The sequence below is a fragment of the Musca domestica genome, unplaced genomic scaffold (assembly GCF_030504385.1).
Source record: "Musca domestica strain aabys unplaced genomic scaffold, Musca_domestica.polishedcontigs.V.1.1 55, whole genome shotgun sequence".
Classification (NCBI taxonomy): Eukaryota; Metazoa; Arthropoda; class Insecta; order Diptera; family Muscidae; genus Musca; species Musca domestica.
This window is the reverse complement of record NW_026712355.1, coordinates 4509937-4530309: the sequence shown is the minus strand read 5'-3', so window position 1 is coordinate 4530309 and position 20373 is coordinate 4509937. Positions and strand designations below refer to the sequence as shown.

Below are 20373 nucleotides of genomic sequence, written 5' to 3'. Positions count from 1 at the left end.
CCACGATGATGTGTGGTCTCCTTACCCATACTGACATGGTTGTTGTTGCTGTTGCATCACTGCTTCCTAATTCCTCTAATACCAACATCCGTTTAGATAACATGGTTACCTATTGTGATTTATGTCCCAGCGCTGGCGTTCAATCAAGGTAATGTTAACAGGGCCACTTGTTGTGTTGCGTTGATGTCGTCAGAGATATTCTCTCGGCATTCTCTGAGTCTGCTGTGATTGTATTAATGTTTGATTGAAAACTAATCGAAAGAGTCTGGACACTATTTTGAGAGTAACAGAGAGGTAGAGAAAGTTTTTTTCAGTGAAAATTAAATATTAAAGAGTATCAATGTATTTAAACAAAAAAGGGGAATAAATTATAAATACGAGTGAGTGAGAGAAAAGTTTAATTGAGAGAGAGAGAAGTCTGTGTAATTTAACTACTATTTATACCTTCAGCCGTATGGCTAAAGAGGGTATAAATATTTGATATGGCCAAAACGTGCCTCATCGAAATAACGGTCTTAGACCCTAGGTTTCTTTGGATCAAATCCGTTTCAGGACATTTGGAGTCGATCTGGCGATGTCCGTCCGTCCATCTTTCTGTCTGGCTGGCTGGCTGGTGCGCACGATTACTATCGAAGGGAGTATCCGATTTGATACAAATTTGGTATATCGTAATATTATTGTCAAATTTATATGGAGTTCGGAGATGGGCAATATCAGTCCACCCCTTCTGTTACCTCCCAGAAAAAAGGTCGAAATTTTCCAGAAAAAAAATATATTTTACTGAGAAAGAATAATCCAATTTTGAAATTTCGGACCACTCCATCAAGTACCTCCCCCACAAAGGGTCACAGTTTTGAGTAATTATACCCTTAGCCATATGGCTACAAAGGGTATATATCATTTGATACGGGCTTATCGAAATAACGATCTTAGACCCTAAGTCTTTTTGGACTAAATCCATTTCCGGACATTTGGAGTCGATCTAGCGATGTCCGTCTGTCCATCCGCCTGTCTGTCTGGCTGGTCCGCACGATAACTCTCGAAGGGAGTATCCGATTGATTCAAACTTGGTATATCGTAGTATTATTGTCAAATTTAGATGGAGTTCGGAGATGGGAAATATGGGTCCACTCCTTCTGGTTACTCCTCCACAAAACGTCAAAATGTTCATAAAATATATTTTTTGCACAGAAAGAGAAAGGATAATCCGATTTTGCTCCAACTTTGCAAATCCTAAAATATTTGCGTCAGTGTTAGGTCTGGTGCGAAAATGGACAATATCGATCCAATCCTTCTGGTACCTCCCCCAACAAAATGTCAACATTTTCAATAAAAATAATTTACTGCATAGAGAGAAAAGGATAATCTGATTTTTCTCCAACTTTGTAAATCCTAATATTTGCTTCTGTATTAAGTCAGGTGTGAAAAAGGGACAATATCGGTCAACTCCATCAAGTACCTCCCCCACAATGGGTCACAATTTTTAATAATTACAATTCTTTTAAAATGTGATGTAAGAGTCCGATTGTCTTAAAATTTCACAGATCCCAATATTTTTATTAACCCAGGGTCTGGTGTTAAGATGGAATATATGGGTCCACTCCTTCTGGTAACTCTCCCACAAAAAATTAAAAATTCCAAAAAAAAAAAAAAATTAACAGAAAGAGAATCGATGATCCAATTTTGTTTTCACTTTGCCAATCATAATATTTGCGTCAGTTCTACGCTAGGTGCAAAAACAGATAATAACGGTGCACTCCACCAAGTACCTCCCCCACAAAAGGTAAAAGTTTTGAATAACCAAAACTATTATAAAATCCGAAATAAGTGTCAGGTTCTCTTCATATTTCACGTATCCTATTTTTATACTAACAAAAGACCCGCTGTGAAGATAATGTATATCTGCGAATTCCTTCTGGTACCTCCACCAAAAAGGTAAAAATTTTGAATATCCATAAAGCTCATAAAACGCGAAAATAATATGCGATTCCATTCAGACTGAAGACATCTCAACATTTCCATCAACACAAGATCAGTTATAAAGATGGTAGAGATCGGAACATTTCTTCTGGTACCTCCCCCACAAAGGGTCAAAGTTTTGAATATCCAAAACGATCATAAAATCCGAAATAAGCATCCGATTCTCTTCAAACTATACACATCCTATTATTTCTACTAACACTAGATCTGATGTGAAGATGAAATATATCGGTCCACTCCCTCTGGTACCTCCCCCACAAAGGGTCAAAATTGTGAATATCCAAGAATCTCATAAAGAGCGAAATTGCGTCCGATTCCATTCAGACGTCGTCCATCTCAATATTTCTATCAACACAATATCTGTTATAAAGATGGTAGAGATCGGACCATTCCTTCTGGTACCCCCCCACAAAGGGTCAAAGTTTTGAATAACCAAAACAATCATAACATCCGAAATTAGCATCCGGCACTCTCCATATTTTACATATCCCATTATTTCTACTGACACAAGATCTACTGTGAAAATACGATGTATCGGTCCTTCTGGTACCTCCCCCACAGTGGGTCAAAATATTGAATATCTATGAAGCTCTTAAAACGCGATATTAACATCCGATTCCATCCAGATTTAGTATATCCCAATATTTCCATCAACACAAGATCATTTATATAGATGGTAGAAATCGGATAATTTCTTCTGGTACCTCTCTCACATAGGGTTCAAAATATTTAAAAAACAAACTTTCAAAGAAAGCGAAAAAAGCTTCCAACTCTCTTCAAATTTCGCACATCCAAATATTTTATGACCCAAAATCTTCTGGTTCCTCACCCACACAGAGGGTCAGCTATTCCTTACAACTTGCTATACCGAAGTATGTTCTTAACCTGAAATCTGATATAAATACTTGATTTATCAAAATTTATGATTTCGTATAAAATTGGATATAAATGTATTAGATGAAGTGGATTATTTCGATCCGCTATATCTGTTTCCACATTTTCCAAAAATTTCCACATATCCCATAGAAAGTATAGGAAGTAGACGATATACTCCAAATATGGCACGTTGTATTATATATATCATATTTGGTCAGATACGAAATGGACAATATTGGCCCACTTCTTCAGAACTTTGTCCGTATATGATCAACAGTTAGAAAAATCATAACTCCAGGCTGGGTGTATACACCTGTAGGCAAAACAGGCTAATACTATTTATGGAGGGTATATTAAGTTCTTCATTTCGTTTGTAACTCATCGAAATAATAATTTTAGACCTTAGACAAAAATTATTCCTGATCAGCGTAAAATTCTAAGACAATTTAACTCTGTCCGTCCTTCCGTCTTTTGTAATCCAGAAGCAAATCGAATTAAGATAGGAAACTAACATTTTGCTCAGATAAGACTTTTGTTCGAAGTTCGAAGATGGGCTATATAGGTCCACGAAATCGTGTACCCTCCCATATTCTGTATTTTATTTTTTTAAGGAATTGTCTGAAAATCCACACAAGGAGTTCCATGTGAGTACATTACCCCCCTGGAAGAGTATTGTCTATATAGGTCCACAATATCGTATATCCTCCATATAACCGTACCTACATATATTCGGTATTTTTATGATTTTCGCTATATTTTTCAATGGAATTGTCTAAAAATCCACACAAGAAGTTATTTCTGAGCACTTCACCCCTTGGAAGAGAATTGTCTTTATAGGTCTACAATATAGTATAGCCCCCATATTAACAGTACCTCCCTGTATTCAGTATTTAGACGATTTTAGGTGCAATATTCGCTGGAACTGTTTCATATTTCGTGTTTGAAGTTTCTAATGGGTACTACAGAGAATTGTCTGTGCAGGTCCACGTCTTCGTACAGCCCCATATATCGGTACATCCCGATATTCGGTATATTGATGATTTTAGCGATATTATTTACCGGAATCATTTCAAATTCGGTCTTTGAAGTTCGTAATGGATACTACAGTCATTGACAGAAAATTGTCTGTGTAGGTCCTGGTCTTCGTATAGCCCCCATATAACGCTACCTCACATAATTCGGTATTTCGACTATTTAAGGTACAATGTTCACCGGAATTTTCAAATTTTGTATTTGAAGTTCCAAATATTTACTACAGCCTGCGACAGAAAATTGTCGATGCTGCTCCAGGTCTTCATATAGGCCCCATATATCGGTACCTCCCTATATTCGGTATTTTGATGATTTTAGCTACATTATTCACCCGATTTTTTTTAAGTTTCGTATTTGAATATTGTAATGGCCTATGACATAATTTTCCTATGCAGGCCCACGTCTTCAATATAGTTGCTATATTCGGAATTTTTAAGGTCTTAGCAGAATTTTTAACGAATTTTTTTTGAAAAATTTCAAAATTCCTTCGAAATGGTGGAGGGTAATTAAAGTTCGTCCCAGCAGAACTTACGGCGTTTTTACTTGTTATTTCTGAAAATGTGTCCAGACTCCAATCGATGAAAATTAGATTTCTTTGTCGATCGATTATTGATTTGCAATTTTTTTAATTCTTAGTGACTGGTGTCAACATTCACATTATAACACCGGTTGTGTGTATGGTCTGCATTTTCTATACATGTGTGGTAAGTTTCGCAAAATTTATAAAAATGTTCTAGATTAACAAATGCTTTGAGAAAGAGAGAGAGAAGATGGATAGGAGAATGTGAATTTTACCGAAAATTTATAACATAGTTCATATCATAAGTCGTCAGAATTCGACTACTTTCGAATAGTTCGAATTTAGATCAATCGACTTTTGGTATTAGGAAATCGAAGTCGATTTTTTTTTGCCGTAAAAATTGAAATGTTGACGAAGTGAAAATTTTAATATTTTTTACCCATCAAAAAACCAGAAATATGCGAGCTATTTACCTGTTGGCAAAACTTTATATCAAAATAAGAATCGAATCCGGCCTAAGTGGATTTTTTTACAAAAAAACGTCACAACACGACTCGATTTTGCTAATGGGACAAAATCTGCCGAAGTAAATATCTCTAAATTGATTTTGATATTTCTGGAACCGTATGTTGGTCGCTTTTTCTTTTCTAGTTCTCTACCTCGTTCTCTGCCAATCTCAATGTGTATTTATTAAATCTGGGACAAAATCTGAATTTATAGAACCTTGTAATGCCGTATTAAATAATTAAATTCTTAGGGTGGCCTAAAAGCCGTTGTCTGGACGGATGTCATACAAACGGTTATTATGGTAGGAGCCATTATTTTTGTTATTGTCAAGGGTACCATAGATGTTGGTGGCTTGGGGGTGGTTTGGGAACGAAATGTGGCCACTGGACGGATAGAGATACCAGAGTGAGTCTTAGAAAAATATTCCTAACTGAGAAAGTTGAGAAAAATATCGCTCTTTTCAGACTTACCTGGGATCCCACAAGCCGTGTCTCGATGTTATCGATTTTGGTGGGCACCACTCTCTGGTATACCCAGGTGAATTGTGGCAATCAGGTGATTGTGCAACGTTACTTATCCGTACCCTCACTCAAAGAAGCCAAGGTTGCCTGTATCTACTTTACTGTGGGCATTATTATCATCAATGTCCTGACCATGTATAATGGCCTGCTGATTTTTGCCAATTATCATGACTGTGATCCGTTGAGTACCCAATTGGCCAAGGCCAAAGATCAAATGGTGCCGTTGATGGTAATGGAAACTTTGAAATCTTTACCCGGTATGGCTGGCCTCTTTGTGGCTGGGGTGTTTAGTGCTGCTCTGAGTTCGCTGTCGACGGGTTTGAATTCATTGGCTGCTGTCTTTTTGGAGGATTACATTAAGCCCTTCAAGAAAACACCACTGACTGAGAGGCAGACGGCATGGATTATGCGTTTGACGGTGGTCATTATCGGTATCATCAGTGTGGCCTTGGTGTTGGTGATACAATTTTTGGGTCATGCGGTTATCCAGCTATCGACGACTTTGGCATCGGTGACAGGTGGGCCATTGTTGAGTTTGTTCTTGATGGGTCTGCTGATGCCATGGATTAATTCGAAGGTAAAGCGTGCTGTCGAAAATGGAAATTTTGAGTTTTTAAATTCTGGGATTTTGTGTTTTCGTAGAGTGCCATCAGTGGCTGTATTGTGGCCTTTGTAACAATGACCTGGATCTGCATTAAATGCCAAATAGCCTTGGCCACCGGTGAACTGGTGTATCCCGAGAAGCCATTTTCAACTGAAGGATGTACCTATGATTTTGAGCCGAAAATGACACCAGCCAATGCCACAATTATTGATACAAGGCAAGTTATGTAAAAGAGCTTTAATATCAGAGATGAGCTTGCAAAGCTCTTTTACCTATAGAGGAGCTTTTAAAGGTCTTCTATTTATAGAAGAGCTTTAAAGGTCTTCCATCCATAGAAGAGCTTTTACAGGTCTTCCATCCATAGAAGAGCTTTTACAGGTCTTCTATTCATGGAAGAGCTTTTAAAGGTCTACCATCAATAGAAGAGCTTTTCAAGGTATTTTATCCATAGAAAATCTTTAAGGTTTTCATAGAAGAGTTTTAAAGGTCTTCCATATATAGAAGAGCTTTTAAAAGTATTTTATCCATAGAAGAGCTTTTGAAGATCTTCTATCTATGGAAGAGCTTTTCAAAGTATTTTATTCATAGAAATGCTTTTAAAAGTCTTCTATCTATAGAAGACCCTTTAGATGTCTTCTATCTAAAAAACAATTTAAAGGTCTTCTATCTGGAGAAGAGCTTGTAAAGGGCTCCTATGCATAAAAGAGCTTTCAAATCTCTTTTATCTATAGAATATCTTTTAAAAGTCTTCTATATAAAAAAGAGCTTTTAAATGCATTCTATCTATAGAAGAGCTTTTAAAGCACTTTTATCTATATAAGAGCTTTTAAAAGTTGTTAGTGTTCTTCCATAGAAGAGTTTTTAAAGGTCTCCCATCCATTGAAGAGCTTTTCATGGTATTTTATCCATAGAAAAGCTTTTAAGGTCTTCATAGAAGAGTTTTTAAAGGTCTCCCATATATAGAAGAGCTTTTAAAGGCCTTCTGTGTAAGGAAGCCCTTTTGAAGGTCTTCTATCCATAGAAGAGCTTTTAAAGGTATTTTATACATAGAAGAGCTTTTAAAGAGCTTTTAAAGATATTCTATCCATGGAAGAGCTTTTAAAGTTCTTCCATCCATAGAAGAGCTTTTAAAGGTCTTTCATGCATAGAAGAGCTTTTTAAAGTATTTTATTCACAGAAATTCTTTTAAAGGTCTTCTATCTATAGAAGACCCTTTAGAGGCCTACTATCTAAAGAAACAATGTAAAGGTCTTCTATCTGGAGAAGAGCTTTTACAGAGCTCCTATGCATAAAAGAGCGTTCGAATCTCTGTTATCTATAGATGAGCTTTTAAAAGTCTTCTATATAAAAAAGAGCTTTTAAATCACTTTTATATACAGAAGAGCTTTTAAAAAAATGTAGAGTTCTTCTAAAACCTATTTTCAATTTATGTTTTTTTTTTTTTAATTTTTCCTTCTTGCCTTCTCCCCCCGTTTTTGCAGTTCCAAAACCTTCGCCCAATACATCTATCAAATGTCCTTCTTCTTCTATGCGGCCGTTGGTTGTTTCATTTCCGTTGCCGTAGCCCATTTGGCATCGTGCGCTTTCGGTCGTAACGATCCGGCGACCATGAATCGTCAACTATTCCCTCCGTTCGTACGCAAATTCATCAAATCGAAAGAATATCAGAGTGTCTTCGACAAGGAAGACGAGGATGAGACACTGGTCATGGTGTACGATATGCAGATAAAGAGTGACTTAAAGCAGTCCTTAAAGGACGATGAGGTTCTGTAAGAATCTGTAGGAAAAATATTTTTAATTGTTACGAAATTATTTGTTTTTAAATGTATATATTGATGTTGTTATTGTAATGATATAAAATAAATAATTTTTTATTAAACAATGAATATAGACTTTGTTTTTTTTTAATGCTTTTTCGGGGGGATATCTGACTCGAGTAATATATGTTCAAAATAGGAAATTTTCACTTTCTTTGATTATATTTCGAATGAAATCGTTTGCAAAATGATAACATAATTTGAAATACATTTATTTCTATTTTAATTTGAATTATGATGGCTAAAATTTTGAAATTTTTAATTTAAAGCGAATTATATTCGTTTTCATTATTTAATTTATATTTCGTATTTTTATACCCTACACCACAAAGTGGTCAGGGTATTATGTCTTTGTGCATTTGTTTGTAACAGGCAAAAGGAAACGAGATAGACCCATAGTTCCTTTTGATGATCTGCATAGAATCACATTCTGAGTCGATTTATGCATGTCCGTCCGTCCGTCTGTCCATGTATTTTTGTAAACAAAGTACAGGTCGCATTTATTGCCCGATCCAGATGAAATTTTTCACAGATCATTTGTTTGGCCCAAGGACGAACCCTATTGAAATTGGAGATAATCGGTCAAAATTTAGATATAGCTCCCATATATATCTTCGTCCGATTTGCCTTTTATTGTGCACCAAACGTGTAATATCAGACCGAATAGTATGGAATTTCGCGTGTACGATCAGATTGGACCTCAAAATAAGTATGCCAAATTTCATCGAAATCGGTTCAGATATAGCTATAGCTCCCATATATATTGTTTATCCGATTTGTTATTTTTGTCCTCCGCAGCCGTAATATGCACTCTGTAACAACAATATTTGGTGAAATTTATCAAATACTGCTCAGAAATACATTTGCTAAATTTTATCGAGATCGGTTCAGATTTGGATATAGCTCCCACATATAACTTCGTCCGATTTACATTGGATTGTGCACCAAACGTCTAATATTTGCCCAAATTGGCACTTACGACCGAATTGAGTCTAGAAGCTAGTATGTCAAATTTGGTGAAGATCGGTTCAGATATAGCTATAGCTCCCATATATACTGCTCATCCGATTTGTTATATTTGTTACCCACAGCCATAATATGCACTCCGTAACAACGATATTCAGGGAAATATATCAAATAGAGCTCAGAAATATATTTGCCAAATTTTATCGAGATCGGTTTCGATTTGGATATAGCTCCCATATATATTTTTATCCGATTTCAGATTAATTGTGCACCAAATGGGCAATACAACTCAGAATTTAAAAGATACAAATGCTTCGGCATATTTAGTTCTTTGAACTTTAAATTATAATTTTAATCATAGCGTGTATGATTGAATTCTCCCATAAAAACTTTTAATTGTTATGCGCAGCTCAACTAAATTAGCAAAGTGGTGTAGGGTATCATAAAGTCGGCCCCGCCCGACTTTAAGACTTTCTTTACTGGTTTTAATATGAAATTTGAAAACTGCCTATAAAAAACTGCACTTGGGTGTTCCTGCAGAATGTATGCAGCAATAAATATTGTAAAATATGTTTTATTTTTTAGTACATAAAGTAGGAATTGGTGCCAAAACCGGCCTAAAATAAAAATTTCAAAAAATTCAAAAATTATGTAATTATATAAATTTCATGTAAAGCATTGGGATTAGCCATCTATCAGACTTAGGTCAGGTGGGAAAATTGTAAACATCCACTCATCACTCCCAAAAAAATATCGAATTATGAATTATCATAGCTCTTATAAAGCAAGAAATAACTCAGAATTCCCTTAGCATGTTATAAAATTTCACAAAAATCGAATATATCGGCCCGTTCCTTCTGGGAAGAAAAACGACTCTTAAACCAAGTGAAAATGGTGTCTAATCTTTTTCCAGCTTTGCACATCTCAATATTTTTGCCGTTATGAGATCTAGTGTGGAAATCGGTATATCGACCTCTTTTCTCTGGCACCCCTCCCAAAATCCTCAAAATTTTCTGAAACTTGCAAGTCCAATTTTGTAGCCCGTAATGTATGTGTCATACATAAGTTAGGAGCGAAAATAAAAGAGAAGGTTCTTCCTCCAAATGAGTTTATTCCTTTGTTTCATTTTAGCTAGAAGACTTACTGGTAGAATTCTCTACGGACTTACAATACCCTCGTAAGTTTGATGGGACCATAAAGATTGTCACACCTGAAGATATTGGTTCTAGCTCCACCATGCATTATACCGAACATTATGAGTTATCCCTTTAGCTATTTGTCAATGTTAATTTTTAAACCCCTCATAGGTTGCTATTATGGGTTGATGTCACGAAATTCCTATATGTGGCCAGGGTTACGGTCAGGATATAAGTTCAAATATTTTTGAATTTAATCGCAAACCATTTTGAATTCCCTTCGCAGTTCACAATTATGGACAGTTCTATGCAGAATTTTACTATATATAGAGGATGGAATGAACCGTATGTGTAAAAAATACTATAATTTTCATTTAACTGTGAATATTTTTGATACAAGAAAGTCCAGAAATGTACCTCCATATGTGAATGTTTGCTCATTCTATTCAAAAGGGTTTTAGACCTATAGAAACTTTTCCGCAAATAAATTTAGGGTATTACGTGCTCTGTTCCGTACCAATATAGCCTTTGGTTTCTTTTTATACCCTACACCACAAGGTGGTCAGGGTATTATGTCTTTGTGCATTTGTTTGTAACAGGCAAAAGGAAACGAGATACACCCATAGTTCCTTTTGATGATCGGCATAGAATCACATTCTGAGTCGATTTATGCATGTCCGTCCGTCTGTCTGTCTGTCCATGTATTTTTGTAAACATAGTACAGTTCGCATTTATTGTCCTATCCAGATGAAATTTTGCACAAATCATTTGTTTAGCCCAAGTACAAACCCTATTGAAAATGGAGATAATCGGTCAAAATTTAGATATAGCTCCCATATATATCTTCGTTCAATTTGCCTTTTATTGTGCACCAAACGTGTAATATCAGCCCGAATAGTATGGAATTTTGCACATACAACCAAATTAGGCCTGGAAATAAGTATGCCAAATTTTATCGAAATCGGTTCAGATATAGCTATAGCTCCCATATATATTGTTCGTCCGATTTGTTATTTTTGTCCTCCGCAGCCGTAATATGCACTCTGTAACAACAATATTTTGGGAAATATATCAAATACAACTCAGAAATACATTTGCTAAATTTTATCGAGATCGGTTCAGATTTGGATATAGCTCCCATATATAAATTCGTCCGATTTCCCTTTTATTGTGCACCAAACGTCTAATATTTGTCCAAATGGGATGGAATTTGGCACATACGACCGAATTGAGTCTAGAAGCTAGTATGTCAAATTTGGTGAAGATCGGTTCAGATATAGCTATAGCTCCCATATATACTGCTCATCCGATTTGTTATATTTGTTACCACAGCTGTAATATGCACTCCGTAACGACGATTTTCAGGGAAATATATCAAATACAGCGCAGAAATATTTTTGCCAAATTTTATCGAAATCGGTTCCGATTTGGATATAGCTCCCATATATATCTTTATCCGATTTCAAGTTAATTGTGCACCAAATGGGTAATACAAGTCCTTTAAATTATAATCATAGCGTGTATGAACTTTTAATTGTTATGCGCAGCTCTACTAAATTAGCAAAGTGGTGCAGGGTATCATAAAGTCGGCCCCGCCCGACTTAAGGACTTTCTTTACTGGTTTTACTGTTGACTTGGGTTTGGGTATGTGTGCATTACGACAAGTCCATGAGCCACACAAGGTACATACTAGTTCCCCTCTTTATTGTAAGCCTTAAAGTATGCTTCAATTTTTATTCTTTCATTGTACTATAAAGTCATTCAGCTCGCAAAGCTTAACATCAAGTAAAATTCTAATGACTTAACCTATGAAATCTATTAGAATGTTTCCTCTATTAAACTTTACATTGTTATTCTTGTACTTATATTTAGCAATTCCTTAGTTACCTACCTTTTTCTTGCATGTGTGTAATTACGGTTTGAAAATTTATCCATTTTTCCAAATTTGACGCTAGTGCTCTGTGTGTATATAAATATGTAAAAAATCATGTGTAAATATAAATATTTCTTCATACCAATATTAAAGGGCTGAATGCTTAAAGTAATATTGCGGAGTACATAAAGAAGAGTTTAATTTCTTGAATCTGTTTTTATACCCTCCAGCATAAATAGTATACAGGGTATATTAATTTCGTCATTCCGTTTGTTACTCATCGAAATAATCATTTTAAACCCAACAAAGTATATATATTCTTGATCAGCGTAAAATTCTAAGACGATTTAGTCCGTCCGTCCGTCCGTCTGTTGTAATCACGCTACACTCAAAACGAATTAAGATAGGAAGCTACAATTTTGCACAGATCTGTCGTTTGTCTGCAGGCAGGTCAAGTTCGAAGATGGGCTATATCGGTCCATGATATCGTATAGCCCCCATATAACGGCACCCCCGATATTCGGTATTTTCATGATTTTAGCCAAAATTTCCAATGGAATTGTCTGAAATTCTACACAAGGAGTTCTTTGTGAGTACTTTACCCCCGGAAAGGGAATTGTGTATATAGGTCCACGATATCGTATAGTCCCCATATAACAGTACCTCCCGATATTCGGTATTTTGATGATTTTAGCTACATTTTCCAACCTAATTGTCCGAAATTGCACACAAGGAGTTCCGTGTGAGTACTTTTTCCCCTAGAAGAGAATTGTTTATACATATATTCCGATATTATTTTTTTGAAATTTTTCGAATTCATCCCAAATAGTGGAGGGCATTAAAGTTCGTCTCGGCCGAACTTACTGTTTTTTTTTTTGAGTTTTGCCTTGTTAAGGCGAAGATCATATGGTTATGATTTAAGTGTTTGTTTCTCTTTCGAGACGAGCTTAATGATCTGAAATTTGTTACTTGTTTGTATTTAAAGGGTGGTAACATTGCGACGAATGTTAACAAAGTTGTTCCTATGGTACAGTAGTTCAAGAAATTGGCATAAATTAAAAAAAAAAAATCTACTTCAAAATGTAACAACTTTGAATGCTATGGTTAGTTGTTGATTTATTTGAAGTGCAGCAAATGTAATTTTCAAATGCCAAAAAAACAAAAAATAATTGAGAATGCGTGAGATTAAGTGTTAAAAATGTTTTTTTAATCTCTTATTACAATTGATTGATATTTATATTTGACCTATGGTTTTAGCTATGTTGCCCACCGATGCCCAAGTCGAATATATTTTTTTTTTCAGTTGTATGTCATCAGCCTTAAATCTTGTATCCTTAATATCAGACGCCGATCATTGTCTTAGATGATATAGTTGTTCACACAGTAAAACTTTTCCGAGATAATTTGATTGGTGTGTTTTTGTGCATAACCAAATTTTTAAATTTTTTGTCGGTTCAGTTCGATATAATTTGTTGCAATTTTTATATGGGACAGGATTTATTCTTGATTATACTAAAATATTTATACGATTGATTAATATATATAATTGAAAAAGAGTACACAAATTCCTTTTGGCAGCAGACAGGGTAATGGGTACCTAACATTCAAAAACAAAGTATCCAATATTCGCCCATGATCTGGTATAGGCCCTATTGAAGCAATTTCCCATATTCGGTGTTTTATTGGGTTTATCCACATTTTTCAAAGGTATTGTCGAACAATTTTGGTTATCGGACATGCAACATTTTGAAGGCTTTCATAATTACTCAGTACGTTACTTGTTTATCACTAAACTTCTCCTTATAATAAGCTGTAGCTACATGTTATTAAATGTTTTCTAGAAACCTAAAAGTATGCTTTAGATTCTAGATTCAATATAAGGGTACAACATTTAAGTTAAGTTAAGTTAAGTTATATTTTATTGAGTCTTTTTTTTATCAATAAGATTACAATTAAAAACAATATAAAGGAATCCTTAAGACTATAATGTATTATCCTAATGTCAAGAAAAGTTATACAGCATCATGCTTCATTTAATAAAAAGGCAATAAAATGTGAACATCTGGTGTGTTAATGGACGCCCTTGCTCCCGGGACTTTTACATAAAAGAGAAAATCTTAAATCTAGGGTTTAAAACTTAAAACTAAAACTTACATCTAAAAATAAAAACATATGAAAAAGAACAAAAAAATAACAAAACAATAATAATAAAAAAAAAATAATAATAAAAAGGTACGCAATAGCTACCCACGATGAGTCCCGGCGAGCGCCTTTTCATAAAAGCAGGTAATGCCTGCCTGATCCTCATTTGAAAACCCCAAAGGAGAGAGATATTGTGTGTTTGACAACCCAAAGTTTCTCTGACTATTAATTGCCTCTATCATATGAGCATTTTCATGAAATTCCAATCTTAAATTAAACTTATCCAAAATATCAAAAGCGTAGTTGGAAAAACGCTTTAACTTTGATTTGGAATAAATATAGTTATTTGAATATCTTTTATCTCTACTGCTAAAATTTTTCCCTATACACAACCTTAAAATTTTTCTCTCCAGCATCTCAAGTTCCTTCATTATCGTCGGTGATATATTGAACCAAATTGGAAATGCATAACTAATTATTGGTCTTATGCAGGTTTTGTACAAAAGAATTTTGGTGTTGGATGGTAAAAATTTGTTACAAAAAAGTTTTAGAAAAGAATTAAAGATTTTTTGAGCTTTATTTCGAACTTTTCTCGCGTGAACATTAAATTTAAAAAGTTTATTAAACTCAATACCTAAATATGTGACAGAGTCTTTGAATGGAATTTCTGTACCATTCAAAACAAGCTTTAATGTCTTACTTTCGGGAACAACAAACCGTTTGCATTTCCCAGAAGCATTCCTTATGCAAATGGCTTCACATTTTGAAGGGTTTATCTTGATACCCCATTTATCAAAATATTGATTTACTACGCGGAGATGTTGCGAGATATCTGCCAAAGCAGCAACAGGCGATTCGTGGTGCGAATATAGCAAGGAATCGTCAGCATACAAAATACTTTTGGAGTGTTCACGATCGTGGGGGAAATCACTCATAAAAATATTGTACAGATGGGGAGCTAAAACCGAACCCTGAGGGACACCACAGTTCACATCTGAAAGCTCTGACAACTTGTGTTTAAACTGCACGCAAAACTGTCTTCTTGTGAAAAAACTTTTAATCAGCTTTATGATCTGAGGATTAAATCCAATGTTTATCATTTTCGTCAATATTCCATAATGAGAAGCATGGTCAAAAGCTTTTTCTACGTCAAGAAAAACAGCGACAGTACATTTTTTATCCCTTAAATTTAGAACAATATCATTATGAAATTTTGTCATTGCATCAACTGTTGAATGGCCCCTCTGAAAACCGAATTGTGAATTTGGAATATGTGGCAACGATATTCCGTTATCCATTTTTTTCCGAATAACTATCTCGAAAAGTTTGCCCAAATTTGAAAGTAAAGATATAGGTCTAAGATTTGAAATTTCTTCACTGTTGGCTTTTTTCTTAATGGGAATAATCTTGGAAATTTTCCAAGAATCAGGGAAATACCCATTAGAAATGCAATTATTAAATATAATGGTTAAATACTCGAAAGCTTTGACGGGAAGTTTGCGAATAATAAAATTAGAAAGACCATCGAGTCCGGAAGACTTTTTATTCTTGATAGCTGCTGAAATGGCCATCACTTCATCTAAGGTTGTAAGACTTTCGCATCCTTCTCTATTTCTGGAATCCACGTCATTTGAAAATGAAACACTATGTTGAAGAAGGTTGGCAATGAAGCCGTTAATGAGTTCTTCTTCAGAAGGTTGGTGTACTGGCATATTATAAATACTTGAAAAGAACAATCTTAAACGGTTGAGACATTCAGCCTCATTAGTAAGCGTTACTCCATCAATTGATAGTTTTTGCAAGGGAGGCGTCTTATAATGTCCAATGATCTTAAAAACTTGTCTATGTGCTTTCGGTCCAGGCTTAATTCCACGGAGTTTTTCCCTGAAAATTGAGACCTGTTCCAGTTCAACTTGTTTCTTAATCATTAAATCTAGCAATTGAATCTGCTTAGATAACAATCGATATTGCGGACTATGTCTATCACTTGAGAGTTGATAAATTCGTTTAAGTTCCTTTTGCCAACTATATTTCAGTTTGTACAGATTCTTAATTCTATCAGAAATCAAAAACTTCCGTCTTCCTAATTCGACTTTTTCAGAATGAGATTCAGAAACCGTGCATATAACAGAAGTAAAATGTTGTATATATTGATCAATTTCTCCGTTTGTTAAATTATTAACGGAATTAGGATAATTGGTCATAACACCCTGCGTCACATCATGTTTAAAATCGCTCCAATTCGTGTTTTGGTGACTCACAAAGAAGGATGGAGGATGTAGAAAAATTTCAACACTTGGAAGCTTAATATTAAGTTTTAAAGGGTAGTGGTCTGAAAATGTGGGCAAGGATGTGGTGGAATATAAAGGGTTTGGTAGATCCGAAGAATTAGAATTGACGATGAAATGGTCCAAGAATGATGAACCATTTGGAAAGGTGGGTTCAGTCGAAGAAATTTTTGTGAACATATAGGGGTGTTGTTGAAGAAAGTCGTAGAAGCAAGTGCCGTTAGAGTTATTTATAGAATCCCCCCATGAAACATGTTTAGCATTGAAATCACCGCCAACAAAGGTGAAATCGAAACCTCTTGAATAATTTCCTAAACAAGTTAAAGAACTGTTTATTTGTGTATGACTAGAATTCCCATGGATATAAATGGAGCCTAGTAAAATTTTCCTAGGAACCCCATTAATTGAAACATCTATTGAGATAAATATACAAGGAAAACAGAAATCAGAAATATCTTCAATTTTATATTTGTAATTTTGCCTGAGCAATATGGCAACCCCTTGCGCACTATTGTCCCGAATAAAATTGCATCCCTCGAAACTAACTCTTACACCTGGGCGCAAGTGAGTTTCCTGAAGGAATGCAATATCAACATCAAACTTGTTGATTAAATTATATAGTTCAAATCTACGGCCATACTCAATAAGTGACCTGACGTTAAATGTAATTAGGTTTAGGAAGCTACGGACCATAAACTTCATTCACCTCGCGTAAAAGACTTATACATTGCTGTATAGCCTCATCCTTTGAAATCGATTTGAACTCTCTTAGAAATGTAGCTATTTTATTTTCAAGCGCAATCGTTTTTGGAGGGCAAATTTCGTTTGCGATCTTTAAGAATTCCTCAATAATCTTGGGTTTGGGAGATGGAATTTGACTACGAGCATTAATAACACCTCGAGATGCATCTGAAAATGAAACATTCGGTTTAATAATTGAGTTAAAGGCATTTAGGTCATTAGTATTAGCTTTCTCTTTTCCCTCTTTCGCAACTTTTCCAGCTCTATTCTTTAGCTCAACATATTTTTTATATTCAGAGCAACCTCTGAAGCTTGCTGGATGACCGTGATTACCACAATTTACACAATATGGCAAATTACTCTCAGTCTGCACAAATTGGCATTCCCCTCTAGCATGGTTTTGATCGCACTTTACGCAGGCGGACTCTCTGTTGCAATTTTTTGACATATGTCCCCATTTCTGGCATCGCCAACATCGTACATCACCCAAATTCCTTCGTGGCAACTCCCAAGTTATTAGTTGCTTCAATATATACCTTTGACATTTTAATTCGGACACCGATTTACCAGGAAGCAAAGTTACAAGGAAAAGACCCGTGTCAACATTGTTTTTCCTCGAGAATGAAGTAGAGAACTTGGAGACATTATCAATTGTATCAGGAACTAACCTATCAATATCCGCTTTAATATCTTCTACATTTGACTCATACAAGAGGCCACGCAAAACCATGGATTGTCGTTTCATCTCCTTTGGCGTAAAAGAGTAAGAATCTAATTTTTTTTCGCGAAGGAGGCTCATTAATTCTGTGTGAACTTGTGTATCTTGTAAATAGAGTTTTCTTTTAAGTCTGTTTTTGTTCACTATCTTAAAAACAATATTTCGGGCTTCTAAATCTTTAATTAGACTCTGCATATCTACACCAAAAAGAAAGATTAGGGGACAAAAAGATTTCTTATTACCATTAGGCTTTTCTACATTTGCCGTGTTTTTCAATGGGACTGTCTTATGCAACGAGCTATTAGATTTAACATCAAGGTCACCTAACAGTGCAAATCTATTAGATGGCGAGGTCGATGTACCAGGTACGTTTTTAGGAATGCTAAATTCAACATTTGACAAATCTACTTTTGCTTTTTTATTGCTACTTGCGATTTTCCTTTTCTTCTGCACGAGTTGAAAATCTTCATCAGACAATTCTTCATGATCCATATTGCTATTAGAGTCTAGTACCGAAATTCTTGCGGAATGGTCTTGCATGGGATTTGGGTTTTGCAAATTCTTGACGTCTATTGATGGCAAGTCTTCAACACTTAAAATCATATTCGTATTTTTGTGTAATTTACACATTGAAGATGTAGCTTGACGGTTTGAATTCGATATTTCATCATTGTTAGAATCAGGTCTTGGTGATACATGTTCATTGAAACAAGCAGCATGCAAAAGCGTTCCGATTCTTGATTTTGTGGTCTGTCTGCCTTTATCTGGAGGTATGTTCTCAGCAGGATCGCGGACATCTCCGCCCAAAGAGTTCAAATCCATTTCAAAATTTGACAGAAAAGTTTGTTCAGAAAAAAATTAATTAATTTTTGTGTTTGTTTTCTCTTTCGAGACGAGCTTAATGATCAGGAATTTGCAGTGAAAAGGAAAGCCAGATAGACACTATCACACACTCACCACTATGCGACGCGTTTCGCCGTTGGTTAAGCGGCTCATCAGGCATATTTGGTGTGGATGATGGCTTACAAGGGCCGTTCTCTGGAAAGTAGTATATATTTCGAACTTATTGCAAATTAGCATATGCGAATTATACACTAGAAACTCTCCAGGTTCGACTCAAGTTCTATTGGCAGATCTTTTTCACAGCAAAGTTTTGTTTTTGTAGTGATGGATTTTTTGTCCACAACAACTACATTGCTTCCAATGCATACACTTGTTTTAGTGCTGCTTTAGGAAGACGGGTTAATGGCTCTGAACGTAGAGACGGCAACTTCTAGTTGGCTGCACACCGAGGTCCGCGGTTCAAATCCCACAGCCAGGCTTTTTATTTTTCCGTAAATTTAAAAACACGTCTACTTCGTTCAAAGGCTTTCAGCAAAGTCCGGTACAACATTTAATAAAGGCTACATTCACATTAAATCAAATGTAATAACTTTAACATTATCATGATTGATAATTTATAACTATTAATTATATGAAATTCGGTTTATTCTAAAATATTTGGCTGAATGCCGAATGATGAATCTTTTCCTTCCACATAGCCATGAAATCAAAGCAGTCAATAGATTTCTATACATCTTTCAAAAAATCAATTGAAAGCTTTTTATGTATAACAAATCAAAAAGATGCGAAGATTCTAAAATTTGAAAAGGTTTAAGAGCCCCGTTCTCATAAAAGACTTATTGGGGGCAACTATCCATAGGGGTTTTCTATATTCTACAATTAAACCTATTAATAGAACCTATAGATTTGTAATACACTAGAGCCCCGACTTGCGTCGTTAATGGGGACCGGAGAATAGCGACGCAACTCAAAAAGACGCAAATCGAATTACCTTTTTCTATACACCACATGGAAAAGGAATTTCCCCTTATTTCACGCAATTTGAAAATTTGGTTACGATCGGTGTTGCCAGAAGTTGTAAAAATGCTAAACGACAGAAAACTAGTAATCCATAATGTAGATTGGACTGACGCAACTTGAAATTGCAATGACGCAAATCGAATTTTCTGGCCACGTAAATCGGGATGACGCAATTCGGTGCTCCAGTGTATATAACTTAATATTCTAAATTATATATATCTAAATTTATTATATCTGGAATGTCTTATATCTAAGGAACGCATATTATGAAATCGATTTTTTGATATGAAATTTTGAATTAATTTTTTGCATCCTTTAACAATCTTAAATTCAAAAAAAAAAGTTAGTTACCAACTCTCTAACTAAATTAATCGACATTGCTTTTTAAAAGTTTTGAAATTGTGCTCTTCTTTATGTACACTGCATTGTGCCCGAAATATTTCTCTGCATTCTGAAACCAAGTGCAAATTATAATAAATAAATCGTAAAATGTATTTCCTTTTTATTCACAAAATAGTATTTCGAAATGCGTTTTGGCAAGTCGATACGTTATTTCTGTTCAATTCTGTTCACAGTGGGAATGGTAAGTATGATGGAAATTTTAAGGGGTTACGGTGAATGTACCAAGCAGAATTATAAAAAAAATTAAAAAAAATTAAAAAATTTAAAAAAATTAAGAAATCAAAAAACTGAACAAAAAGAAAAAAAAATATCAAATGATTTAAAAAAAAAAATAAATAAATAATAAATAAATAAAAATAAAAAAATAATAATAAATAAATAAATACA

The 20373-nt window shown here is 34.9% G+C and overlaps 1 protein-coding gene across 10 annotated transcripts in view; it reads left to right on the top strand.

Annotated features, from left to right (window-relative positions):
• Positions 1-20373, top strand: part of LOC101895390 (sodium-coupled monocarboxylate transporter 1) — an 80236-nt gene that overhangs the window by 42821 nt on the left and 17042 nt on the right. For 6 of the 10 annotated variants that reach the window (XM_059128494.1, XM_059128490.1, XM_059128493.1 and 3 more), the window contains exons 5-10: positions 97-148; positions 4525-4592; positions 5166-5320; positions 5380-6013; positions 6079-6257; positions 7522-7906. The exons of 3 other annotated variants lie outside the window; for them this stretch is intronic. In XM_059128494.1, coding sequence (XP_058984477.1) covers positions 97-148; positions 4525-4592; positions 5166-5320; positions 5380-6013; positions 6079-6257; positions 7522-7813 — 1380 coding nt within the window. In that variant the 3' untranslated portion in view covers positions 7814-7906. Of the gene's footprint in view, positions 1-96; positions 149-4524; positions 4593-5165; positions 5321-5379; positions 6014-6078; positions 6258-7521; positions 7907-20101; positions 20168-20373 lie in introns of those variants that run through there. One more of the 10 variants, XM_059128497.1, reaches the window with a different exon arrangement.